The sequence below is a fragment of the Pseudonaja textilis genome, chromosome 14 (assembly GCF_049901715.1).
Source record: "Pseudonaja textilis isolate UNSWEBS1 chromosome 14, rPseTex1.2, whole genome shotgun sequence".
Taxonomy (NCBI): Eukaryota; Metazoa; Chordata; class Lepidosauria; order Squamata; family Elapidae; genus Pseudonaja; species Pseudonaja textilis.
In genome coordinates, this window is record NC_142003.1 from 14,640,868 (window position 1) to 14,668,547 (window position 27,680).

Sequence of the window (27,680 nt, forward strand, 5' to 3'; positions counted from 1 at the left end):
AGACTCTACTACATCATTAGCTGCCCCAGAGCCATCTTGTGTAAATTTTACTGAGCTTCACCTCTGCCTGTCAGGCCTGTAGATCAAGAAACAGATGCTGTGCTGGCCTGAAACTCTTGATTAGAATTGATGCAGAAACAGAATTTTGCAACCCGAATGTGCTTCCCTTCCTCCCTCTATTACAGGGGCTCCCCAACCACCAACCCCTGGCCCATTAGTAGGCTGTGAGCTGTTTGCAACCAGGCTGCGGAAGCACCATATGAATACGTGCGAATCTCCACTTGCGCGAGCAATGGGCCCATGTGTACCTGCCACTCGTGCAAATGGAGCCGTGCACACACGATGCTTGCTGGCCGCTTGTGGGAAACTATTCCCTGCACCCCCCCCGCCCCAATGCTGGTCCGCAAAGCTGGAAAAGTTGGGAAATTCTGCTCTGTTACAAGTAGTTGTCGGGTTACAACCACTTGTTCAGCAACTGTCCAAAGTTATGATGGTGCTGAATGCGGACGGGCTGATGACAAGCCCACTTAGTTACTGCTGTTGTAATATTCCTGCGGTCGGCATGATTGAGAATGGGGCACTTGGCAACCAGCTGGCAATTACCATGGTTACAGCATCCCGGTGGTCATCCGATCACCTTCCTTGATAGCTTCCCACAAGCAAAGTAAGTGAGGAAGGGTTCTGACCCAGCTCGCCAAACACGGCCAACCCTCAGAAGTGAACCCCAAAGATTTATTAGGAGCGCCGGTAGCCCCTGCCAAAAGTTTCTCACAACAGGTGAGCAAGTCTGTCCAGCAGGGAGATGAATGATTGTCTGCCACATCTATTCATCTCTCCTTTTATCCCCAGAGCTAGGGTGGGGATTCGCTAACAGCGGTGGCTCTTCCATCCCAAGGACCGGCCCATAGATTTCCACTGCTCTCCTCTCCTCTGCCTTCTATGTATCTGCGTGTCAGGCACTGGACCCCGATGTTCCTCCTCCTCCTCCTCATCAGCCACCTCCAGACCTGGGGGCTGTTGACTCTCCATCTGAGGGTTGACAGATGGCCCAGGCTCCGACTCTGTCTCTTTCTCTGCCAGCTACATTCCCTCTCCCCCCTCGGAGCTCCCAGGCTACCCTGATGCTGACCCTGACTCCTATGCCGCCTCCTCCTCCTCCTCCTCCTCCTCCTCCTCCTCCTCCTCCTTCTCCTCCTCCTCCTCCTCCGATTCAGCTGCTGGAGGGGCTGGTGGCCGACAAGCTACAACAGGAAGCCAGCAGGAGGCTGTGGGTCACTCCTACTCTCACTGCTTTTTGTCCACCCATCCATGCTCCATAGCACCTGCCCACGACACCTACCTGCCTATCCACCCCATAGCTCTCACCCGCTAGATGCTCGCTGGAGTTCTCTCGCTGCTCTCATCTCAGGGAGGGTGTTGCTTAATGACCAATGAGGTCCTGGGTGTGATGACCCAGGGTGGGATACAAAAGCAACAAAGTCACAAAAACAGGTGAAGTCCCTTTCGTTCATTTAACTTGGCTTTAAAGCTCCAATTATCATTGACTGGGGAAAAAACTCCCCCACAAACAGTTGCAAAAAGGAAGAACTTCCATTCAAACTCAAAATACATATAAATTATAAATAGAAAAAAACAACAACACAAACCACGCTGAAGAATTAATAAGATAAGGCAGAATAAGAGCTTGAAGACATCCACAGATATCGAAATACACACACTGGGAAGGACGCCAGAACTCAGATAAGAACTGACAGACTAGAAATATTTCACGCTTTGTTTCCAGCACTGTCCCATGCACAGTTCGTCCTTTTAACCAGTCCTCACTGCTGCAGCCCATGTAGGGGATCAAGGCCTCCCCGTAGACCACGCCATTCACATTTCTCCCTTATCTGCTCCTCCCTGCATTCCCTAGGATGAAGAAGGGATGGGCCTGGGTCTTCCTCTGAATGCCTAGCCGACCTGTGCCCTTCCCCGGTTTCCTCCACAACCTTGGAGCCACACTCCCGCCCCCTGTCGGTTGTTCCTCCCCTCCCTCTGAGTCAGATTCTAACAGGGGCATGACACTGGGTTTATGATGGCAACCAGGAGGACCAGGATTACCACCACTAAACTATGTGGTTACATGACATTGCACTTGAAGACTGCATCGCTTAGTGCTGGAAATTCTGTTCCCTATTGCTGTCATAATTCAAGGAGTATGTCAGCACTGCCTCAGCTTGAGCCTTTAAGTAAGAACAATCCTTGACTCTATTTGTTGAGAAAGGCATAGTTTGGTAAAGGTCAAGCAGAATACAACAGATTATGAAAAGAGATTAGCTCTGTTGAAGTTGTGGAAGTTGGAGGATTAGAACTACATATACCTATTTGTATTATTATGGTTACTGTTGCTTAAAAAGAGATATGACCCAGTTAATGCAATGCCCACAAAATATGTATGTTTATATTGAAAAATAAAAAAAACTTATTTGAAAAAAAAGCAGAATACAATAAAGCAAAGCCAGAACTGAAATCAGTGCACCCCAAATCCCAAAGTTTAACTCCCCCCCACCCTGCCCCAGTCACTTTCCATTTTCTGGTCTCCCAGCTGATGGTGATGTTGTGGCTCCAGAAAGTAAGGTGAGTAGCAAACTTTTCCCCCTCCCATGCATGGCATACTGGCATCGAGCGAATGAGATGGCAGTTCTCACAGACTACCTGTGTCATCGTGTGAATTAAGGGTGTGTGTGTCTGTCTTAGATGTTTTCATACAACTCTGTCTTTGCAAGGGGGCTTAAGTTACCTTCTGACTGTTTGTTGCTCTGGTAACATATCTTTCCTCTCTTCATCAAGGCCATCCGCTCTACTCTGTGTGCTGCCACTACTTTCGAGTTGACGCAAGCAGCCCAGTCCCATTCAGTCATTGTGAGATTCTATTTGCATTTGTGGAAAAGAACAGAAATACTGAACCACTGTCTATTATTCAGGCAACTAGCATCCTCGAAGTATTCTCTCCCCCAACTGTATCGGAGTAATACATTTTCTTGGTCATAAAGAACCACAACCACCATCTTGGCATAACGTCCACCCAACAAAGGCTGAACTTCATTTAAAATCTCTAATATAGAAAGGCCTGTGCAACACATGGAATGTTAAACCCAGACAAAAACAAAACACAAATGACTGTGTTTCAAAGGAAACCAGATTCTGGACTAATAAGATGGCTTGATTCACTCAAGATGCCACAACTGGTTTCCTACCCCCAGGGTGAAACACAGCTTGCTTTACGTTGGTCTTGCATGTTCTATAACCTCTCCCTCTCTGTCTTTAAAGAGAAAATAGAATGAATGAGCTGGAAGGGACCTTGGAGATCTTCTAGTCCAGCCCGCTGCTCAAGCAGGAGAACTTACACCATTTTGGATAAGTGACTGTCTAGACTTTCTTAAAAACATCCAGTGACTTCTGAAGACAAACTGTTCCACTGATTATTTGTTCTAATTGCGGGAAGTTTCTCCTTAATTCTGGGTTGCCTCTCTCTTAGATTAGTTTCTGAGTTCTAACCATTGTTTCTTGTCCTTCCCTCTGCTGCTTTGGGGGATAATTTGACCCCTGTCTCCTTTGTGGCAGCCCTTCAAATACTGGAATACTCCTATCATGTCACCCCAATTCTTCTCTTTTTTAATACTAACCAGACCCAAATCCTCCAGCCGTTCTTCATTTGTTTTAGTATCCAGGCCTTAGTCAGCTTAGTTGCTCTTCTCTGAACTTTTTCCAAAGTCTCAACATCTTTTTTGTAGTAGGGTGACCAAAATCAGTTGTAGTAGGGTGACCAAAATCAGTTGCAGTATTCCAGCTGTGGTCTTACTAGGGCTTTATAAAATGGTACTAATACTTCAGAACTAATTAGAGGGAACTCATTCCTGCAAATGCCACCGTATGCTCCACAGGATCTGATCATGTAGTGGCCAAGGGCATGATTATATTGATGGACACACATGCACACTCCCAAACCAGTGCTCCCCAGATTCCTTGTTCCCTCTATCATTATTATTGAGTTGAGAATGAGTTTCTCTAAAACTTCTTTTGCAGGGGAAAAAAATTGGCAGGGAGAATTTTGGTGCCACTGGCTACTGCAACAGCCTCCAGGTGTAAGAAGGAAAAGAATGGTGCCAAGGCAGGGAAGGATCACTTTGCCACAAGGCATAACCTCTGGCTCCCACAGCCTGTAGCCTTTGGATGTCAACGTACAAAACGTAATGAAAGAAAGGGTCACTTCAAGGTTACTTCATACAAAACTTCTGTGCTTCACCTGGATTATGTTTCCCCCTAGTGTCTCCAAAATTCTTTTAAGTTCCCAACAAATCTTTGAAGGAAATTGGTTTTCAATTAGCACACTTGCCCGATTTCTTTCTGTATTCATTTTTATTCATTTAATTGAAGAGTTTGCTTTTGAAATCAGACAGACAAAAGAAAAGTAGAGGCAAATCCTTCTGCATCAAACTTGGAGAATTTTCATGCCTTTAGATTTGAGGTGGCCAAAGGATGCTTCTGGATGTCTTCTTGGAGAAGCCAACATCAATTTTTTTTTTAAAAAAAATGTGATAGTTTGGAAAAGGGTTACTTCAATTACTATATTTAAAGATCTGGATCTGTACCACCTCTACACCCTCACTTTTAGATTGGTCTGGAGTAGTCAAAGATAAGTAGTTAAAGATAAATTCTTGATTTGGTTGAGGATATAACAAGGGCCATGAGCTGCCTCCGGTTCCCAGTCTAACAGTAGATTGAATATGTACTTCTTTAAAAATACGTAGCTTAAGCAAAAGAAGACTAAGCAATATTAAACAGTGACAGGCAGAGAAAAGCCTCTTGGTGTAGAAGAAAATTTGGAAAGGGTTCAAAGGCAGGGAAGGGTCGCTTTGCCACAAGGCATAACCCATGGCTCCCACAGTCTGTAGCCAGCCCAGCAACCTCCCCTGGAGCTGTTCCAGGTCCTGAAAGCATAGGAAACGCCTCACTGGATCACAGCATTGCATCCCACCCTACGTACCATTTGTGCTTCTTCCCTTCTCAACATTTGACTCTCCAGCTCATCTATGGCACAGCAACAATGGAAGAATTGTGTTCAAATGTACGGTAGGGGTTTTCCATCAGAATTATCCTGGTGACACTTGAAAAAATTGTGATATACAAGGACATTTTGGATACTGAAGGGAAATTTAAATTGAAGCAAGAGCTTGAAGGCCAAGGAATTATGCTATCGTGAATGTATCTTACACTGAAAATCAAACAGAAAGAAGATGCAAAATATTATCAAACGTGGAACTTATTTTATCAGGGGTTTGGAAAAAAGGGGTGGAAATTAAGAATGGAAATTGTATTGCTAAGGAAATTAAATGCCCAGGCAGCACAATGTTTATTAAGCACCAAGAAATATAATTAATAGAAAAATTAATAGAAAATTAATAAAATTTATTTAAATAATAATAATTATCCTGTTTGAAGGGCCGTGTTGCTCTCTATGTCTCATTCCCACTCAGGGCAAGCATCCCAATGAAAGCATCCAGCCTCTTTCTGAGCATTTTAGATCAGGGGTCTCCAACCTTGGCAACTTTAAGCCTGGAAGACTTCTGCGAGTTGAAGTTGTTGCCAAGGTTGGAGACCAGGGATGGGATTCTACCAGTTCGCACCCATTCGCTAGAACCGGTTGTTAACATTCTAAGTAGTTCGGAGAACCGATTGTTAGAAGAAATTACTGGCCTAATCCTGTAAGGAAGGCAGGAAGTAAACATTCCTGTGCATCACAGGCAGGCCCCTCATCTGAGTGCTTGCTCTCCAAGACCTCAGCCATCCACACCTGCTACTGGCAAACTGCAACATCTCCAAACTGCACCGAATCTTAGGTAGGGGCTCTCCCGAACCCCTATAAACCCCCAGCAGCCCACCCTTGGTATAAGTCAAGGACAACCTGTAGATATGGATCTACTGCCTCACTTCATTCTTTGCTCTTTCTTCAAGAGCCTGTCGAGAGCCTCTTGTTGTTCTTAGGCATATAGCATAATACATATTCCTTGCCTTCCTCCTGCTAGGATGAATTTGGCCAGGCACTACTTTTGACCAACTCTTGGAAAGCATTTCCTGTGAAGGGCCTCCTTTTGGTTGCAAACTTTCTTGACCTATAATTGCACCATGAGATTCCTATTTTGGGGATCACCCACTTATGAAACTCTTCAACCTCCCCAAAGTAGAAGAACACGATGCCTGCTTCCCTCATGGATTGCCAGCAGATTAGAAGCAAACCTTCCATTTTAAAGGGTCATCGTCATTACCAATCATCATCGATCATCATTTTTACTGCTCTTCCTCTCAGAGGGAATTAAGGGAAGGATGTGCAAAGGGTTTTTTTTGGGGGGGGGGGAAATAATTACTCTTCTTTTGGATAAAAGCAATTAGTGAAATATTTTGTCCACTCAAAATTGTGTTTTCCAGTTGCATTTATGAGAAGACATGACAAGGGTGAGTGGGTGGAATTATCAGAATAGAAATTTATAGACGCTCCTCCCCTGTGCCATGTTTTGTCATGGTACCGCCTAGCTTTGCTCTTCCTCTCTGCAACAGTAAAGTGTTTTCTGTTCTTTTTAAGGCACATTTCATTCAGTGGAAAAACCTTGCCATTCCATCCTCAGTTCTCACGCCTTCCCTTCAGCAGTGCAGTTTGCAAACATTGGCTCAGCCTGTGATGTCTATTTAGTGGGCAATTAATTATTTTTTGTCACTTCCTGCATGTTTATTGGTCAAGGTAAATTGCATCTTTAATTAAATAGTTGCTGGGGGAATGCCTGCTCACCCAGTGGTAAGGGGGCAACAGAATGAAATTGTTGGAGACTGATTAGCTCCCGACTGGAACCAGAGTGGATGAGTGTGACCTTGAGTTTAGTGTTCAAAAAAAGAAAAGAAAAGAAAAATGGTTGAGGAACCTGCTCCACGAATAAAGCAGTTGCAGAAACAGAGGTGTTGCTGTATATGTGCTTTTGATCCGAGACTGGCTGGAGAATTTTGAAAGGCCATTGGTGGTCAGTTGTGCTCATCCATATTCCTTAAAACAGTGTCAGCCCTTTGGGATGAGCCCTGTGAGGATACAGAGTTCATAAGAGCAACGTCATGCTCCTGTTGGAATTTGATTCAGAGGGGGAGGCCCAGGGAGTGTGGCTCCGTTGGCTATGGAAGAAACTGGGGAAGGGCAAACTCCGGCTGGGCAGAGCAGGGGAGAGGGAGAGCAAGGGAGAAGGAATTCAGAGGAAGACCCAGGTCCACCCCCTCCTCATCCTAGGGCACACAGGGAGGAATGGAGAAGGGAGCAACATAAATTACGTGGCTTATGGGGGAGGAAAGGGCCCTGATTCCCTTCATTAGCTGCACCTGGGAACACAGTGGATATGACCAACTGGACGTCACTCATGTCAGGGGTACCTGTGGTGGTGAAGTGCTAAGGGAAGTCTTCCCTCAGACCCTTCCTCCATCTCATTATAAACTCCTTCCTTCCTTCCTTCCTTCCTTCCTTCCTTCCTTCCTTCCTTCCTTCCTTCCTTCCTTCCTTCCTTCCTTCCTTCCTCTTTTTCCTTCCCTCTTCGTTCTCCTTTCTTCCTCCTACCCCTCTTTCCTTCTTTTTCCTTCCTTGCTCTCTTCCCATCTTCCCATCTTTTTCTTTGTCTTTCCTCTTTCCCTTTTGCCTTTCCTGTCCCTCCTTCCATGCTCAAATGCAGAAGGAAAAACATTTCTCCTTTTGTTTTTGTTTTGTGTCAGCCTTCAAGATCTTCTGCTACTGCTTTGCATCTTTTGGCTGCCATAAAGTAACGGGGGTGGGTGGGGGGAGGAGGGGGGAATTGTCTGGGAAGAGAGCTGGAGGTGTTACATTCTTGTATTGTATAAATGGAGAATGGGGGGGGGGGGAGTATAAATTCCTGTTTTAGGTTTCTATTTCTCGCTTGGCTTTCTTTTCTCTGCGCAGCTGCAAATCTTTATCAAAATATGCCAAGGTCAACGGACAGAGGCCTTATCGCCACCTGAAGATGTCCACATGATCATATCCAGAACTTTTGATTGGAAGAATCTTTTGAACTTTGGGGGATGGGAACAATTGCATCACTTTGTATATGTGGGTTGCACGCCTAATTTCTCAGATTCAGAATTTTACCTGAAGCTACCACTTCAAATGTCAGTAAAAGATTTCTTTCCCCTAACCTATGGAGTCTAAGTATTTCTTTCTTGGATTTTGAATGGAGCACAGACTGACAGCTTGTTTTGCTAGATGAGGGTGGGGCCAGTCAGAGGTGGGATTGGCCGGTTCTCCGAATTACTCAAAATTTCTGCTGCCAGTTCTCCAGAACTGCTCAGAACCTGCTGAACACCACCTCTGATCTACACATCTCAAAGTAGCCAAAGTTGAGAAACACTAATCCAGGCTATACTAGCAGAATCTTGAATGACCGACAGTGATTTCTTGCTCTTTTCTTTATGCCCAAGAAAGATAAGGCCAGGAAAAGTTTTCTCATGTTCTCATGTTCTCTTCTTTTCCCAGGATTAAATCATGTTTTGCTGACAGTCATGTTCCTTCCCCAAGGCCATCTCTGAGATTCTCTACAAGCATTTTGAAAGAGAAGTCTAGTACCATTTCGAAAAGAGTTAATTAGACCAGCTTGTCTTAACATGGGAACGGCCACATCCCCTCATCTCTACAAATGACCTTCACTGGTTCTTCAGCCCCCATCGTTTGGTGAAGATAATCTAGTAACTATTTGTTCCTGAAGATTTATGTGTCTGGGATTTCTGTCTCCCACTCCATGCCCTCTCCCCTTGGGCTTGTCTGTGTTTTCTTTGGGGAATTCAGTTCAGCCCTTGTTCAATTAATAAATGCCAGGGTGATATTTGCACAAGCACGCCTGTTTAAATACAGGTGAAGGCAGCCTCTGGTGACGATTCATTCTGAAATGGAGTGAAAAGCTGAGAAACAGAAGTCTTCGTTGGAGCTTTGGGATAATTGATTTTCCTTAACCATCCATTTAATCAGGGTTTAGTTCTGTGGGTGGATGCCTCCCTCCTGCACATGCTTATCTCATGGTTATCGCACTCCCAAATTGCACACTGAAATCTACTATTCTTAATGTTTAGCCTTGCGATTTTCCCACCCACCTAATTGTAAGGTGCTAAGGGAGAGGGAAAATATAGAACAAAAACTGATTAATGCGGTCACATTATCACAAGGACTCCCTGTGATCTATGGAGACCAACGCAGCATCAGTGCAGCTTCATCTAATCCCCAAGGCTACCTATATTAACTGGATCCAAGAATTAGGTACATGTGATAGAAGCCACGTTTGTAAAGAAGGAGCAGGAAGGCTCCAGAATATGACCCACCTCCCATTCTAATTTGGGAAAATTTTAAACCCAACTGATTTAGGTTTCTAAATTCTGAATCATGTAAAGACTGCAACTGGCTGTGTGAAAGGACAACATCTTGATACGACAACACTGTCATTGCTTTAATGTAAATGTGGATTCAATAGGAATATCCCTTTGAATGTCAACATACAAAATGTAATGAAAGAAAGGATCACTTCAAGGTTACTTCAAATAAAACTTCTGTGTGTTTTACATCGATTACATTTCCCCAAATAAACTTTATTAGCTTCTTCAAAACTCTTTTAAGTTCCCAACAGATTTATGAAGGAAATTGGTTTTCAATTAGCACACTTGCCTGATTTCTTTCCGTATCCATTTTTATTCATTTAATTGAAGAGTTTGCTTTCGAGTCAAACAAAATAAACATGAAGGCAAATCCTTCTGCATCAAATTTGGAGACTTTTCATGCCTTGAGGTTTGAGGTGGTCAAAGGATGCTTCTGGATGTCTTCTTGGAGAAGCCAACATCAATTCTTTTTTTAAAATAAATGTGCTAGTTTGGAAAAGGTTTACTTCAGTTCCTATATTTAAAAATCTGTGTCTACAATCTCTGCATCCTCACTTTTAGATTGGTCTGGAGTAGTCAAAGATAACCTGAATTCTTGATTTGGTTGAGGATATAACAAGGGCCATGAGTAGCCTCAAGTTCCCGTGGAACAATAGATAGAATACGTACTTCTTTAAAAAATACATAGCTTAAGCAAAAGAAGACTAAGCAATATTAAACAGTGACAGGCAGAGAAATTTCTCTGCAATTTTAATTAATTCCCATTCATTGTAACAGTTGAGAATCTACTTTTGGGATTTTTTTGGGAAGAGAATTTCAAGTTGGCCTTGCCCTAGTGACAACAGGATGATGTGTATGAGTGTCATTATTGCACAACCACTCCTTCCATTTGGTATGCGGTCTTCCTGGCTTCCCATGCCAACATTCAATACCATGGGAAGACACCATCAATGGTGAACTCTATTTATGGGGCACTTTCAATTGTTTCTGATATCACTAAGCAGTTGTCCTGCTGGGCCTTTGAAAATTAAATAATTTCTGTTCATCTTAAAGAAATTCAGAGAAACTCTCTACCCAGTTTCTCTATCCTAAAATTGAATGGAATATTTTGAAAGGCCAACTCATCTTCAGAATGAACTCTAAGTGAAATTGTTGGGCCACCAGGAGTTGTAATCAAAACATATTTTTTGGTTGAGACTCTAGAAAGAGTGCGGAGAAGAGCAACAAAGATGATTAGGGGACTGGAGACTAAAACATATGAAGAACGGTGGCTGAAACGGGGTATGTCTAGTTTAATGAAAAGAAGGACTAAGGGAGACATGATAGCAGTCTTCCAATATCTCAGGGGCTGCCCCAAAGAAGAGGGAGTCAAGCTGTTCTCCAAAGCACCTGAGGGCAGGACAAGAAACAATGGATGGAAACTAATCAAGGAGAGAAGCAATCTAGAACTAAGGAGAAATTTCCTGACAGTGAAAACAATAAGTGGAACAACTTGCTTCCAGAAGTTGTGAATGCTCCAACACTAGAAGTTTTTACAAAGATATTGGATAACCATTTCTCTGAAGTGGTGTAGGATTTCCTGCCTAAGCAGGGGGTTGGACTAGAAGACCTCCAAGGTCCCTTCCAACTCTGTTATTCTATTCTATTTTCTCACCTCCTTGAAATGTGTGAGCACAAACCAAGACATGGCTGACTTTTGGATGACGTTAAGGTTGAAAGAGGTCCTATTTTGACAGGGAAAGAGTTCCACAAAGAAGACATGCTGCATGTTCAACCTTCCCAGGACTTTCTCCCGCACAACCCCTGTCCACATATGAAAGAACATTACTTGTGATGTGAAGAGAAGCTGCTAGGTAGGGGTAAAAGAGGTTTGTGCATTATCAGTGTCTAAAATGTGGACCACAAGGTTTTTGTGTTTTGGTTTTTTGGAGAGAATTTTCTCATGTTAAAATTAACATTGTCAATTATTGCAGGGATCGTGTCTTCAGATTTGTACTATTTTTCAGGCTGGCCTTTGATGACCCAGTCTCTCAAAGATAGGTGGAAAACAGGTTAATGAAGTTCCACCACAATTCACTCAAAAGAGTTCCCCCTCTGTGCGTTTAGACATCTTCCTCCTGTGTCACACTGGTAGAAATTTTTGGAGGGCTACTTTATTATAGCTTTTAGGGTCCTTGTTTAGGAGTTTTGGAACGAGTTTTCCAACTGACTTAATATAGTCCAAGAACTAGTTTGGTGTAGTAGTTAAGGCACCAGGATAGAAACCAGGAAATTGGGAGTTCTAGTCTCAGAGAAGGTAATGATGGTAGGAATCGTTAGAGTGGAACAAGAAGAAGGGGCAGGCAAAGAGCACACTGCTCTAATAACATCAAAACCGATGCAAAATTGAACATCCAACAACTGAAAGAAGCTGTGTTCAATAGGGTAGCATGGAGACTTGCCTATAAAGATGGCGTGGGATTCTATTGGTTCTCACCTATTTGCTAGAGCCTGTTGTTAACTTTCTAAGCAGTTTGGAGAACCAGTTGTTGGAATAAATCTCCTTTTGTTTTGTTTTTTCACTTTACAGGGCTAATCCTGTAAGGAAGGCAGGAAGGAAACATTCTGGCATTGTTTCTAGTGTAACCTTTATTGCCCTGCTTACGGACACTGCCTCTCGTTAACCCTTATTGCATTCTTTGGAGAACTCCTTCTGTCTCTGGAATTATTTTTCCTTCGCTGGTACTTTCTTAAAGGGGAAGGGTTGCAGCTTTTTATCCTGCTGCTGGGAGGAAATACTCCCCTGTTGGAGTTTTTCCAGCCAGGATCAGTGCTTTGAAGAAATAATTGAATTATGAGCTTCCAGAAAGAAGCTTTTAATGACAAGGAACCAAGAAGTCACCAAGAGCCAGACATGACTACATTGAAACAACCCTAGAAAGGCAGTTTGGCAACCTTCAGCCAGCCGTGCTCTCTCAGCCCCAGGAAGGAGGCAATGGCAAACCACCTCTGAAAAACCTTACCAAGGAAATTGCAGGGAGTTTCTGAGAACTGGACATGATCGTATGGAAGGGGGAAAAAATGTCCTGCTGGCACTGAGGGAGATGAACCCTTGAGGCTGCCTCTTCTCTAAGATCTAAGGATGATTCATGGTATGTCTCTATCATGTTCAGAATTGCTCATCTCACCACTGGCAGAGACAGAGCAAGATGGCATGCGGAAGTCTTTGTGTCTTCACTTGGGCTGCTGTTGCTAGGGAGATGCAGCTGAGAATGGGTTGAGTAATTGATAGTAGCGTGCAGCTTTTCCGTCTTCTTTGAACCTACCTGGCTTAAGTATTTTAATGGGCATTAGATTGTTCCCTCCAGACCATTTCTTATACCAAAATGGAGCCTTGGCATTTCAAACCAGAACATGACCATTTAGAAAATAAGAACAGCAACAGTTAGGGAGAGGACATAATGAAAAATAAAACCTCTTCAGAGAAATGTGTTTTATTAGCGTGCATTCAAATGGTAAAAAGGTTTCTCTTTTAGCCACCAGTCCAAACATAGTTGACTTCAGCTAGCTTTAGATTCAAACTTTAGCTAGATTAATGTTCCTCAGTCTTGGTAGCTTGAATACGATGTGTAGGTTTCAACTCCTAGAATTCCCCACCCGAGAAGAGCAACCAGGATGACTAGGGGACTGGAGGCTAAAACATACGATGGACGTTTACAGGAACTGGGCATGGTGAGTGTAGGGAAGAGAAGGACCAGGGGAGACAGGATAGCCATCTTCCAGTATTTGAGGGGTTGCCACAAAGAGGAGAAGATCAAGCTATTTCCAAGCCACCCGAAGGATAGACAAGGAATAATGGATGGAAACTGAACAAGGAGAGGTTCAACCTGGAAATAAGGAGAATTTTTTTTAACAGTGAGGACAATGAACTGAGCTTCCCTCAGAAGTTGTGGGAGCTTCATCCCTGGAGGCTTTCAAGAAGAGACTGGACTGCCATCTGTCTGAAATGGTGTAGGGTCTCCTGCTTGGGCAGAGGGGTTGGACTAGATGACCTTCCAACTCTACTAATGTGTTAAAAATCTGCTCTTTCCATCCACCAGAAGTGAAAGAAAGAAAGAGATATGGATTCTAGATCCCATGGGGCTTGGACTTCAAAAATAACTCTGGGCACATAGAAAAATTCTGAATCTGGCATGAGCAATATACACTTCTGGTGTTCACCCAGGCTTTGAATGAGTGGTTGCAGCTGTCATTTTGACTTTGTATCCCCTGCTCCTCAAAGGGACACGGCTGGAGGAATGTGTGTGGATGAATGAATGGGAAATAGACGTCCTGTAAAAGAATATTAGGCCCTTCCAAAGATATACAGGTAGTCCTTGACTTACCACAATTGAACCTAACATTTCTGTTGTTAAGTAAGATGGTTGTTTAGTGAGTTTTGCCCCATGTCTGATCTTTCTTGCCACATGTTGTTAAGTGAATTAAGAAAATAGCACCCTCGTTATGTGAATCTGGCATCCCCATTGACTTTGCTTGTCAGAAGGTCACAGAAGGAAATTGCGTGACCATGGGGTGTTGCAATGGTTGTATGTATGAAAAAAGATCACAAGTCCCTGTTTTCAGGGCTGAAATAGTCACTAAATGAACTGTTGTAAGTCGAGGACTACCTGTAGATAGGCAGGCTGTTCCATCTTCTGCCTCAATTGTATTAAATCACAACAATACACATTTTGGAAAAGTTGAAATGAAGTGCCACACCTGCCAACATTTTAAGACACATTTAGAATGAACAAAATGTAATTGTGGGCTCCCTTACTCAAATGCCTAGGGCTAAAAATAAGTTGCTGTTAGATTATAAGAAAAATATATAATAAGATCAAGCCTTCCATGGCAAGTAGACAGCAGGACCCACAAGGACAACTAATAAAACACTGACTTCTCTAGTTTCATCCTTAACTATCCTCACCTCTGGGTTTCTTGGAGGGATTGGGACAACTTGCCACAGCCAACCTGCCACGGGATAGCTTGCTGCGGGACAGTTTAACAATTCAATTTAATTATTTAAAATAAATAAACATTATTTTAATTTTTGCCATTCACATTTCATTCTGTCCCTCCTTTTGCATCTTTTCTTCAATGATTCTGTTCCACCACTTCTTTGGTTTTAGAGTAACTCTTGTCCTGCAGCGAGTTCTCATGCAGCAAGATGGCCATGGCGAGTTGTCCTGCAGTGAGTTGTCTATGGCAAGTTGGCCGTGGTAAGTTGGCCATGGTGAATTGGCCATGGCGAGTTGGCCATAGTAATTTGGCCATGGTGGCTTGGCCGTTAATGAGTTGATCATGGCAAGTTGGCCATGGTGAGTTGGCCATGGCAAGTTGACCATGGCAAGTTGGCCATGGTGAGTTGGCTGTGGTGAGTTGGCTGTGGCGAGTTGGCTGTGGTGAGTTGGCCGTGGTGAATTAGCCATGGCAAGTTGGCCGTGAATTGGCCATGGTGAGTTGGATGTGGTGAGTTGGCCATGGTGAGTTGGCCATGAATTGGTCATGGTGAGTTGGCTATGGTGAGTTGGCCATGGTGAGTTGGCTGTGATGAGTTGGTCATGGTGAGTTGGCCATAGTGAGTTGGCCATGAAGTGGTCATGGCGAGTTGGCGGGGGTGAGTTGGCGGGGGTGAGTTGGCTGTGGTGAATTGGTCATGGTGAGTTGGCCATAGTGAGTTGGCCATGGTGAGTTGGCCATGAATTGGTCATGGTGAGTTGGCTGTGGTGAATTGGCCATGGTGAGTTGGCCTTGGTGAGTTGGCCATGGTGAGTTGGCTGTGAATTGGCCATGGTGAGTTGGCCAGGGCGAGTTGGCCAGGGCGAGTTGACTGTGGTGAGTTGGCCGTGATGAATTGGCCATGGTGAGTTGGCTGTGAATTGGCCAGGGTGAGTTGTCCATGGCGAGTTGGCCTTGGTGAGTTGGCTGTGGTGAATTGTCACAGACTCTCCTTGGAAGGTCTCAGCCATTGCTGGAGGCCCTGTATGCCAGAGATCTGTGGGGCAGCAGACCTTGCAAGGTGGTACTTGAGTTATGGGAATTCTTCAGTTCACACAACTGAGAGAGAAAACCAGAGAAAGGGAAAACTTGGGCAAACTTTGAAGGGCTCCAATTTATTTCAAGAAGACCCTCTTGGCCTTAACCAGCTCTCAACTAGCAATTACACCCATTGAGGATCAAGCCTATTCTTTCGCTGAGGTTTTGTTGCCTGCTTTCATGTAGTAATGTAGCATGTTTGTTGGATTGGGGGAGATGCATCATCCTCATAGTCTCCAACCTTCATCTGCAATGTAATAAATTGCAAAGAGAAGGCCTTCTGCTATGGAAGTCATAACAATTGTCTGTTCCTTTGTACAACATAGTCTAACTAAGTTTTTTGTGCCTGTGCACCTGTGTAAAAAGCTTCATGGAAGAGAGAGCAAGAATGAAAGGAGCACAATAGGTTCTTTTTGGTCACCAGTGCTGAAACTTTTCATGACCCCCAGAATTGTAGGGTGAACCCAGCAACAAAAAGCTGGGAAAGAAAACTTCTGTACATTAACCTGGAAGGTGAGGTAATCACCTTCTCTTGTCCCAGTCCCCTTGCAGTAAATGCCATAATGTATTTCAATCCAGTTGCGTCTCTCTTGAAGTCACAGACTTTCTACACCTTGCTAGTCAGCATGTGCCCGTTGAAGTTGTCATTCCTCTGAGGCAGCATCATGTCCTTCAGATGGGTGCTCTTCTCCTGCCGGAGTTCGGTGGGGTCACCGTCTTCAATGCTATTGCCTTTGTGGAGGCACAAGACCTTCTGAAAGCTCTGCTTGAAATTTTCTGAAAGAAATCCATAAAGGATGGGATTGGCACAGCTGTTGGCATAGGAGAGAACCACCACGAAGGAGAAAATGCCCACCAAGATGGGCTCCTCCGGCAAGATGAATATCAAATTGACAATATTGACAATGTAGAAGGGGAGCCAACAGAAAACAAAAACCACAACTATGATGACCACCATTCTGGTCACTTTCCGCTCTGACCTCCGGCGTCTTGTAGAGCCAACTCGGATCCCAGAGGATTTCACTTTAATGACAATCAACAAATAGCAGAGGCATATCACCAGCAAGGGACCAAAGAAACCCAGCACGGATGTGTAGATGATGAACACAGCTGACCATATCTCAATTGGTTCAGGCCAGCTCATGTTACAGGTATGAAAATCTTCCTGGACATCAGCAAATATAATCATGGGAAGGACCACCAAAAAGGATAAAGTCCAGACGGCCACACTGATCAATTTGGCTATCCTTGGCTGGCGCCACTTGGTAGATTTAATCGGATGGACCACTGCAAGATAGCGGTCCAGGCTCATGACAGTCAGGCAGAAGATGCTGGTGAATTGGTTAATGCCATCAAAAGCAGTCACTAGCCTACAGGTGAATGTTCCAAAGGGCCAGTAGGAGATGGCATTTTGGGTGGCGAGGAACGGCAAGCCCAACATGAAGAGGACATCAGCGATGGCTAAGTTCAGAATGTAGATGTTGGTCACAGTCTTCATTTTGGCATAACGTAAAACCACGTAGATGACCAAAGTGTTCCCACTCAGTCCGATAACACAAACCAGAAGGTAAATTATCGGTATGAAGACAGAACGGATACAGGAGGAGGTGGAAAAATCCATAAGTGTTGCATTGTCTGTGGAGTTTGTTGAAAAGGAGACATTAATATCTGGAAATGTGGTAGATATGTACAAAGGATCCATGGTGTTGCCCAATTTTACAAAAGGCCAAGGCTATTGTGGGCTGTTTTAATTAGAGAAAAGAATAGATCATTTTGTTTCTATTGTTCAATGTTTTCATTCTGGAAAAAAAAGAAGAAGCATTGATTAAAATGTTATTTCCTCGCCCCAGAATTTACAGTCGGAAAGGACAATTTAGAAGACCTCTCACCATGATTGCTGAAACTGACAACACAGTTGACCTTAACTTGAGATGGGAGGATGAATGAAAACTATTAGAGATGAAAGTCTATATCCACTAAGGTCCTGTCTCCCAGAGGTGAGCTCAACTCCTGGTGATTTTATGGATGCATCCATGTCGCTTTCTTGACAATAGCATGGTTACGGTTCCCCGCTTCATTCTTCCAGAATGCCCCTTTAAATCTACAGATCCAGGAAGAGGTGGAGCAAGTTATGTTGATGTCCTCACCAAGATCTCTGAGATCTTCTATAATGGGTTGTAGTCAAGATCAACCGAGAACATGGCAGAAGAAGCATACAGTACACTCAGTGGCAATTTGTGGGAATGAGCTTTCTACCCTGGAGAAAACACCCTTTAAAGAGAAATTACCACCCCAATTTGGTCAACGGCATGGAATGTGAACAAGATTGGGGCCTCACCTCATTTTTCTACCTTGTAGTCAACCACGAGTCAAACTGGAGTGATGACTCTCAGCCTCCCAGAAGGCAATGGACACTTGAACTGAGCTGACACTTGAACTATCCAGGGATTACTAGCCAGATCCACTCTTCCTTATCTTCTTGAGATCAGGCAAGTTTGTTTGATGCTACTATTGGCTGTGACTTTACAGTTTACATTACAACAGCGCTTCTCGTTTGAGTGGGGAATTCTGAGAATTGAAGTCCACACCTTTTAAAGCAGCTGAGGTACAGAAACCCTGTTTCCGAAGGAAGCAAAATAATGTGGATGGAGGAAAATGACAGCCAGGGTTATTTGTTATGAGAAGTACTCGTGCAATGAATTAATCCAAAAATTGCATTCAAATGGCTTGATCATTTATTCTGGGGTGGGTGGAGCATATTCACCATATCAGAGCAGCTGTGAGGATCTGACCCTTGCTGATACTGGGAAAATAAACCATGGCGCCTATATTATAAATCATCGGTGCCCTACGTGCATTTCTTCTAAGTGTGCATTGTTATGTAGAAATCTTATTTTACAGACAATGACAGGACAACCACAGCAGTTTAGTCAGCCCAAACACAACATAATGTTGCAGAAGCAAACATTCCCCTCATGCTGAGCTCTGGTCAGGTGGCTTCATGGTGACTTCAGACAAGGGTGACCTTCAAAAATTTTAGCAATGGGTTCTTTGCCCAGTTGCTGGGTGGGCATGGCCTAGTCGGCCTCTTGCACCACGCCGTGTGTGTGTGAACAGTGCAGAACCTTAGCTAGAGGCTCTTGCAAACCCCTGCAAGCCCGCAGCAGTCCGGCCCTGATTTCAGACCTCTGAACTCTGAACCTCTGGCAGCAACAGAGAAATGACTTCCTATTTCTTTCCCAGGGAAGCTTCCCCCTCCGCCCCACAACCTAGCCCAACCCTAGGATTCCTTAGCAATTTCCTTTCCAAAAATTCTTGGAGATGAGCGTAGAAAAGATGAACGGGGTCCAAGCTCACACCCCATTTTTTTACATGTGTCCTGTGTTCAAAGCTGCTACACTTGACTCCCTACCCTGTGGATCCAGGGCTGGGCTGCTAAGAGGTTCGCAGGGGTTCAGGGGAGCCCTTAGCTAAGATTCAGTGCAGTTCGAAGAAGCCTCCAAATCCCACTCCTGGCTGGCCCCACCCATCCTGCCCGTCCCCTCCCCTCCCAGGAACCCCCATAGGGCCCGTTTTGGATGCAGATAAGTGCAGGGGGTGCGCAGAGGCTCGGGGAGGGAGAAAAATGGGCCTCCCGGAAGTTTGGGAAGGCCGGAAATGGGCCCGTTTCCAGCTTCCAGAGAGCCTCCAGAGTCCGTGGTGGCCATTTTCACCCTCCCAGAGGTTCAAGGAAAGCCTCCGGAGCCTGGGGAGGGAGAACCCCCCCCCCACCATGGTGCAGGAGGCCGACTAGGCCACGCCCACCCAGCAACCAGGCAGAGAACCCATTGCTAAAATTTTTGAAGGCCACCCCTGCACGGATTCCCTCTGGGACTGACTCTGCTTCGATCAGCAGCACCCACAAGCTACGTCTGCACAACTCCCACCCTGTTCACAAGTGTGATGGGACCACAACTACTCGGAGTCCCATCATGACAAATCAGGAGTGGCTCTTCCTTATTTGCTGGGCCATATTTTGGCCATCGCATGCAGCCCTCTGCGGGGTTCAGGAATGTGAAGTAAATAGGCTTAGTCATTAAAGGCATTAAAGACCCTGGAACGCTTTTGGAAGGCTTTCTGTAGATGTTCAAAGCATTCAGCCATAATAGCTGGAGTTAATTGGCCAGAACTGTATTATATTAAGCAGCTCCTTTAGTTTTCAGCTAGCAATCTAACATGTGAAAAAGAAGTAGGAAAATCAGAAGTAAAAGGTTTAGAAACTATAGAGGGATTTTTCAAATAGAGGAAGGAAGGAAGGAAGGAAGGAAGGAAGGAAGGAAGGAAGAATTCAGAGACATAGACGGACATATAGATACAAAAAGATGACACATAGGTAATAGATAATGATATAAATGATAGAAGTCAGATAAAGAGAGGGAGAGAGAAAGGTATGATAGATGGATAGAATAGATGAACGTGATAGACGGATAAATAGAATCTCCATGCATAGATTAACAAATCATTTATCAGTTGCATAGGTATACTTATTTCAATAAAACACTGTTCCATTTCCAAATCAAAGATTATTATTATAGGAAATCCTGATTTACGTTTTTTTAAATTGGGACTGGCTTTTTCTTAGAAAATCTCAAACCCACTTTTTTATGAGTAGCTAATGAAACACGTGCATTGTGGCATGCCTTCTAAATCTAACATACCCGTTTAAATGAACGTTGTTCTGAGCCAACCGCTCGAACTCAACATTTGCAGAAAGGTGAAAAGAGAAGGATAATTGCCCCAGGTCTGCAAGTGAAAACATGGGCTTGAAGAGTCTTCCAATTTCTCCCCGCTGAAAAAAGCTCAGTTCTAGGAAAAATGTGCTGTGACAATCACCAGCCTTTGAGCTCAAGAGGTTCAGGTTGTTCTAGAACTGCAGCTGTTCAACTAAAGCCCCCCCCCTTTTTTTACATGTGGGGCAGGCCTGTCAGATGTCAAAAAATGGAGGAGCTTTGACTGCATGGCCAGGGCCGGATTCTTAGGTTTTTAAGCCACACTCACTTCCCAAGGATGCCTCTGAGCCTTAGCTTTCTTTTTAAAAACCTTTAGAGGATCAACAGAACAATGAACATAAAGGTAGTCCTTGACTTGCAACCAGTTGCTTACTGACTGTTTGAAGTTGTGATGGACCTACCTGGGGGTTAGCAAGAGCACTTAGCCTTATATACCGCTTCATACTGCTTTTACAGCCCTCTCTAAACGGTTTACAGAGTCAGTTTCTTCCCCCCCAAACAATCTGGGTCCTTATTTTACTGACTTTGGAAAGGATGAAAGGCTGAGTCCACCTTGGGTCAGTCAGAATCGAACCCCTGGCAGTTGGCAGAGTTAGCTTGCAACGCTGCATCTAACCACTGTGCCACATGGATGCTTACAACCTGGGTTCGAACTTCTATTTTCTCTAAATTCCCTTTAAAGTATGTTAAACTGGGCAAGTGTTTGCTATGAGCTCTGATCGGTGCAAAATAAACCAGAACAAGTACTTTCTATGATTCCAAAGGGCTGTATCTATTGATGTCATCCAAATCTGTCTTAATCTTTTTTGCAGCTACATCACAACTGCTGGCTCCCATTTAATCTTGCAGTCAAACACTCCTCCAATGTATCTTTTTTTCACAAATACCGCAACCAACCCAGGGAATCCCGTCCTTGCATTTCTGCATTTGTTTTGGGTTACTTGCTGCAAAAGAATGCGATATCGGGATATAGGAAAGTCTTTCCTGAAAATCTGTGGGAAAGCCTGGACATAGAACATAGACTAATAGATCTGGAAGGGACATTGGAAGTCTTCTAGTGAGTCTGCCCTCTTGTTTCTGACAGCCTCTTAGATATTGGAAGACTGCTATCCTGTCACCCCAGTCCTTTTCTTTGTTAAACTAAACGTATCCAGTTCCTGCAACCATTTCATCATATATTTCAGCCTCCAGCCCCCTAATTGTCTTTGTTGTTCTCCTCTGCACTCTTTCCAGAGTTTCAACATCTTTTTTATATTTGTGGTGACCAGAACTAGATGCAGAAGTGTGGCCTTACTAAGGCTTTGTAAGGTGGTGCAAAAAAAGGTTTTTTTTAAAAAAAAAATGGGAAAAAAACGTTATTTATTGACCTGATCCAACAAAACATCCCTTCTCGTATAACTTCTGAAAATAGGTTTACTTTGGGAGACTCTAGCATCTGCCAGAAAGTTGCTGATACACAGGATCTCAAAATCAAACCCTTGGCTGATTTTTATGCATAAATGCAACGTGAACCTTTTTGCTTAATGGTTTAAAAAAAATATATCAGCCAAACTACACTGCCTAACATTTATGAGAGATGGTCTTAATATAAAATGAGCTACAGCTAAGCTCTGCCTGCACACATGAAAACGGCATCAAATTATTACTACCCAAGGAATTGTGCCTTCAAGAAAGCAATTTTAAAGTTCCTTTACATTTTACAGCTACAGAATATCAGGAACAGAGTTGAGAAAGGCTTCTGTTTGCCTCTCCTGCAGTGAGTAATTCAAAGATTTCTACAATTCTGCCACTCCAGGTTTGGTTCAGCTACTTTGAAGCAAAACCTTCTTGAGGTTGGTTGGAAAAAAACACCACCACCACCAGACTGAAAGAAGGCAGTGATAAGTCACATCTGTTCTAAGAAGTCAAGTCCTCACCATAAGTGACAGCCAATCTTGACAGATTTAATACAAGTTACAAAATAGAATTTGCTCCGATGGGAAACCATCAAGAAGTCCAAGGGGCTGAGTTAGCCTGCAAAGTCAAATACAAGCACACCCATGTAGACATATGGATGAAAGCAACAATATACTACTCCTGTAATGTCCCCAAGGTTTTTCAAAAGCCAGCTGGACTTTCTTTGTTTTTCCCTGAAGATATTTCACTTCTCATCAGTGGTGGGATTCAAATTTTTTTTGCTACTGGTTCTGTGGGCATGGCTTGGTTGGCATGGTGTGGCTTGGTGGACGTGGCAGGGGAAGGATACTGTAAAGTCCCCATTCCCTCCCCACTCCTGGGGGAAGGTTACTGCAAAATCCCCATACTCTCTTCACCCCACTGACCTGCTTTCCAGCTCCGTTCTCCTGTGCAGGGCAACCAGAGAAGACCCAGCCGATCAGCTGGGACTCAATGGGAGGCAGAGAAGAGATGGGGTTGGCGGGGCCAGTCAGAGGTGGGATTGGCCGGTTATCTGAACTACTCACAATTCCCACTACTGGTTCTTCAGAACTCGTCAGAACCGGCTGAATCCCACCTCTGGTTCCAATGGGTTGAACCCCTAAATCCCACTCCTGGCAGCCCACCCACCCCAGTGGTGGGATTAAAAATTGTTTACTACTATTTCTGTGAGTATGGCTTGGTGGGCGTGGCAGGGGAAGGATACTGCAAAATCCCCATTCCCTCCCCACCCCACTAACCTGCTTTCCAGCTCCATTCTCCTCTACAAGGCAACCAAAGAAGACCCAGCTGATCAGTTGGGGCTCAATTGGAGGCAGAGAAGAGATGGGGTTGGCGGGCCCAGTCAGAGGTGGGATTGGCTGGTTCTCCGAACTACTCAAAATTTCTGCTACCGGTTCTCTAGAACTGTTCAGAACTTCCTGAATCCCACTTCTGATTCTCATCCAAGAAGCTTCTTCAGTTCAGAACTGAAGAAGCTTCTTGATGAGAAGTGAAAAGCCTTCAAGGAAAAACAAAGGAAGTCCAGTTGCCTTTTGAAAAAAGCATCTTTGGGACAACCATGGAGGACTGAAAATCTCCATAAATAAACTTCTGTACTGATGCCAAGAAATTTACATAGATGGGTTCACATGGTCCACAGAAGTTGAACTTGAGTCAGAGATCTTTTCTGTCACTACTTTGAGGATGGGAAATTTGCTATAGTCAAGTTTCCCCCCAATAGTTAACAGATAATGTTCACATTTCTATTTTCTTTACAGTGATTCAAGAGAAGAACAGCTGTTGAGGCTCTGGAAAGAATGAAGAGAAGAGCAACAAAGATGATTAGAGGACTGGAGGCTAAAACATTTGAAGAACAGTTGCAGAAATCGGATAGATCGAGTTTAATGAAAAGAAGGACTAGGGGAGACATATTAGTGTTCCAATATTTGAGGGGATGCCACAAAGAAGAGAGGGTCAGCCTATTTTCCAAAGCATCAGAAGGCAAGACAAGAAACAATGGATGGAAACCAACCAAGGAGAAAAACAGTTTAAAACAAAGGAGAAACTTCCTAACACTGAAAACAATTAACCAGGGGAACAGCTTGCCACCAGAAGGTGTGGGCGCACCATCACTCCATCCAGTCCCCAAAAAGGACTGGACAGCCACCTGTCTGAAATGGTATAGGGTCTCCTGCTCAACCAGGGGGTTGGACTAGAAAACCTCTAAGGTCCCTTCCAAGTGTGTTATTTTATGTCCTAGGCTGGGAATACAAGTCTGTTCTTCCCTTCCTGGTCTCATCTTATCCTGTCTTTTGATCTTCCAGCCATCAGGCTCTATGGGATACAGACTCACATGTCAAGACGGTGGCTGAAATGGTGCAATGGAAGCTTCCTCCTGGTTTTATATTGGACTTCTTGGACAATACTTGCAGACATCTTGAAGGTTCCCCCATAACAAATGATACCCATGACTATTTAGGATCATATCCAAGGAAAATGCATGACCTCAGCATTACTGGACTATATCCCCATAACTCTCAGCCCGAATGTCCAAGAAAGATGGATGGGAGTAGTCTAGCCACATTTGGAGGGTCAACAGTTCCCTGACAGTGAGATCTCTATTAATAGGGCTCTGTTTGATACCAGCATTCAAGAATTTAGATAGTGTAAGTGTCTGTTCTCCTTCTGTGGGGCAAGGAGGGAAGATGGATTTTGGAGTGGAAATCCATTGCTCTCTTCCCCAATTAAAACTGGGTGGCAAAACCTAAAGCTTCTTGTGAGTCCCCTAGGACAGGGGTCTCCAACCTTGGCAACTTTAAGCCTGGAGGATTTCAACTCCCAGAATTCCCCAGCCTGGGAATTGAAGTCTTTCAGGCTTAAAGTTGCCAAGGTTGGAGACCCTGCCCTAGGGGAATGCTACAACTCTCCTGCCCAGATGGATGAATGAATATCCATCCTTCCACCTGTCTGTCCATCCATCCATCCATCCATCCGTCCATCCATCCATCCATCCATCCATCCAATCCCTGATTCTCTTTTACACACAAATGCAACAGGTTACCATTCTCATCCAACCTTGCCTGACCTTGAAAAAGTGTGAAAAGCTAATCCAAGCCAGTTCTTTGATGGGACACCTCCATGAGAGTCTCCACTCAACCAGGAACCATCTCGGAAGAAAGCAGGAATATTAAATTAGATCTCCCACTTCTGCAGGGCTCCCTCTGTGATAGGTTACCTCACGGTTGCCTTTTTTATCTTATTCAAAGAGTAAGAGAGAGCTCACTGCCTCGTTACAGTCAACTTGGGTTATTGCTGCTTCCTCCTGGAATAACTCTCTAGGATTCCCCAAAATTGTTTCCCTGCAGCCTGAGGGACTGATCCTCCTGTCAACTATTCACTGTTCACTGTTTCTATCTGAAAAAGGCATCTGAAAACAGAAGCTATTCAAGATTTCTTCAGCTCATGACTGTTTTTTTAAGACACCACCAGCCTTCCTTCTAGGACATTAACATTAACGGGATATGCATATTTTCCTGAGCAGGCAAGCGTATAATTCCCCACTTGTCCCCTTTCTTCCCAATCAACGATAAAAAAATAATGTTTAGGATCCAGGAGACTGGAATGGCTGACAACAACAAGGGGATAAAATGCCCTGAAATCCAAGAAGAATTTTTTTTAAAGACTCCTTCAGATAATAGTTATTCAAGTCCCTTTGCTTGTTGGAGACAAATCACAGCAGCAGCAGCTCGCTCCAAACTTACATGGAAGTTAAATATTCATTCTGCAAACCTCTTTTCATCAGAGCTTCTTACTTGGCCCTTAATTAGTTAGTTGCCTTAGAGTCAACCTCTCAGTCCATGAAGTCCGTGAAGCAGGTTGCAAAGCCAGCAACACACACACATACACACACACACACACACACATGTGCACACTCACACCAATGCAGATAATCAGTGCCAAAAAAGATGAATGGGAAATGAACAGTAAAAGCCAGTAAAATTAAAAAAAGAAAAAATTCTGACTCACCAATAGAGCAAAACGCCTTCGGGTCTTTTAAGATCTCTAGTGGTTTTCCATGTTCTTCTCAGGGGTAAAAGTGGGAGGAGAGACCCCCCCTTCTTGTTAGCTTCCTCGTCTCCCCATCGTACATGCAGATTGCTGAGCGTCTGAAAGGCTTCTGCAATTTTTAAATGTCTGGGTGATTTTTTTAAGCTCCACCCACTCAATCTATTGAATAAATGTAGCATTTTCCCTTGGAAAGGTCAGGTTTTCCTGCATGCAGCCTCACTTCTGGAATTGAGCAGAACCTTTGACACTTATTCCAAGCATCTCCTCCGGGAGTCCAAGAGAAGGGCCACAGCATTAACACACATTCACACACCCCTTCAATCCTCCTTCTCCCCCCTCCCCCCCACCCGCCACAAGCCCTCCCTTCTGGTGCACGGGGTGTGTCCATTCCTTGTACAGTGGGCACCGAGATTGCAATTTTGCACAAAACAAGTCACACCCTTCTAACTCTGGCTTTATGAATGCCAAGGACACGGGTGAGCGAGGCTGGACTGAAGAGCTTGGAAAAACAGCTTCTGCATTTCAAACACCAATGAAAAAAAATGAATCATTTGCAAACCAGCCCTCGGGGACAGGAGAATCCAGGTAATTGGTCACTAATCACGGGACAGGATCAGAAATCAACATCCATAAACAGAAGTTTCTCCTCTCTGGCGGTGGGAAGGCTTCCCTAAGAGCCGTTCACACGTTCAACTCTTTGCCATTAAAAAGACAGGATCGGAGGCAGGGGATGTGGGCAGTGGTCCTACCCAGAATGTACCTCACACAGAAACCTTGGGATAGAAACTATAAACCAACAATGTCAACTGCCTATAAAGAAAACTTGTATAAGATGTTTTACAAGTGGCATTTTGCACCGGCAAGGTTGGCAAGGATGTTTGAAGATAAATGAGCTAGAAGTTGGAAATGTCACTAGGCACCCGGATCATATTACCCCATGTGGTGGGCATGTGTAGAAGCCAAAAAATATTGGACAAAAATACACACATGGTTGGAAAAGATGATACAACAGCACATTGATTTAAAGCCTGAAATATTCTTTGTTGGGGATCTTACCTGAATTCTACAGTAGAGGAAATGTATATTTGATTATTCACATACTAACTGCAGCTAGAATTGTATTTGCACAAAGTTGGAAAAGTAAAGAGATTCCTACTGATGAGAGCATGATCAGGAAAATATTAGAATGTGCAGAAATGAATAGGTTAACACTTGTTATTAAAGAGAAGGAACAAACTTATTATTATATGATATGGGAATCATTCTATCAATGGATAGAGAATAAATATGAAAGTTAGTAACAAAAGAAGACTAGCGAAACATAGAAAATATGTCAACAGAAGTAAACAAATCAAGATGAGGATAGTTATAATAATTAGATAGATTTATGTAGATCAGCCATAAGCTAAGAGTAGAGAATTAATACTAATGTAAATGATTACTGCTATTAATTAATTGTTATTGCACAAGGTATTTGTACCCAGATGACATACTGTTTAATGGATGATGGATTGTTTGTATTAAAAATAAAGAAGTTACACACACAAAAAAGGATGTACCTCACACATAGCCCTGTACACAGAGGACTGGCTCACACCTGTGTGTTCACTGCTTGAGCATAGCAAGGCTGAATGGTCACCTCACAGCCATTCCATGCTCACGAATGGCATGGCATCTGACATCCCTTCTGCCACCCCAATGCGGCTGCTTTCACACGGACAAGTTGTCTGAATGCAGGCTCATCCAACATTAGGCATGCATCTGCAAATCAGTTATCGTAATTATTTTCTGGGAAGAAAGGTGGAACCGCAGTAAAGCTATCCATCATGATCATTAGTCCAGATGTTGTTGGAGCTTTCTTCCTATTCTTCCAAGGTCATTTTTTTTTTTTTTTGATAATGGGTGTGACAAGCATTTGCTTGTCCCTAGTGC

General features: G+C 43.9%; 1 protein-coding gene across 1 annotated transcript; it reads right to left on the bottom strand.

Moving 5' to 3' along the window:
- Positions 1 to 12,191: 12,191 nt before the first annotated feature.
- SSTR5 (somatostatin receptor 5) lies at positions 12,192 to 26,248 on the bottom strand. The gene is made up of 3 exons (XM_026704630.2): positions 25,707 to 26,248; positions 14,802 to 17,295; positions 12,192 to 14,645 (listed from the first exon to the last, which is right to left on the bottom strand). The coding sequence occupies exon 2, from the start codon at positions 17,195 to 17,197 to the stop codon at positions 16,103 to 16,105; it is 1,095 nt and encodes a 364-aa protein (XP_026560415.1). The 5' UTR covers positions 17,198 to 17,295; positions 25,707 to 26,248; the 3' UTR covers positions 12,192 to 14,645; positions 14,802 to 16,102.
- Positions 26,249 to 27,680: the final 1,432 nt, after the last annotated feature.

Bases quoted from the DNA above. Each gene is read 5' to 3' on its own strand.
- SSTR5 (XM_026704630.2), bottom strand. From the start codon at position 17,197: ATGGATCCTTTGTACATATCTACCACATTTCCAGATATTAATGTCTCC.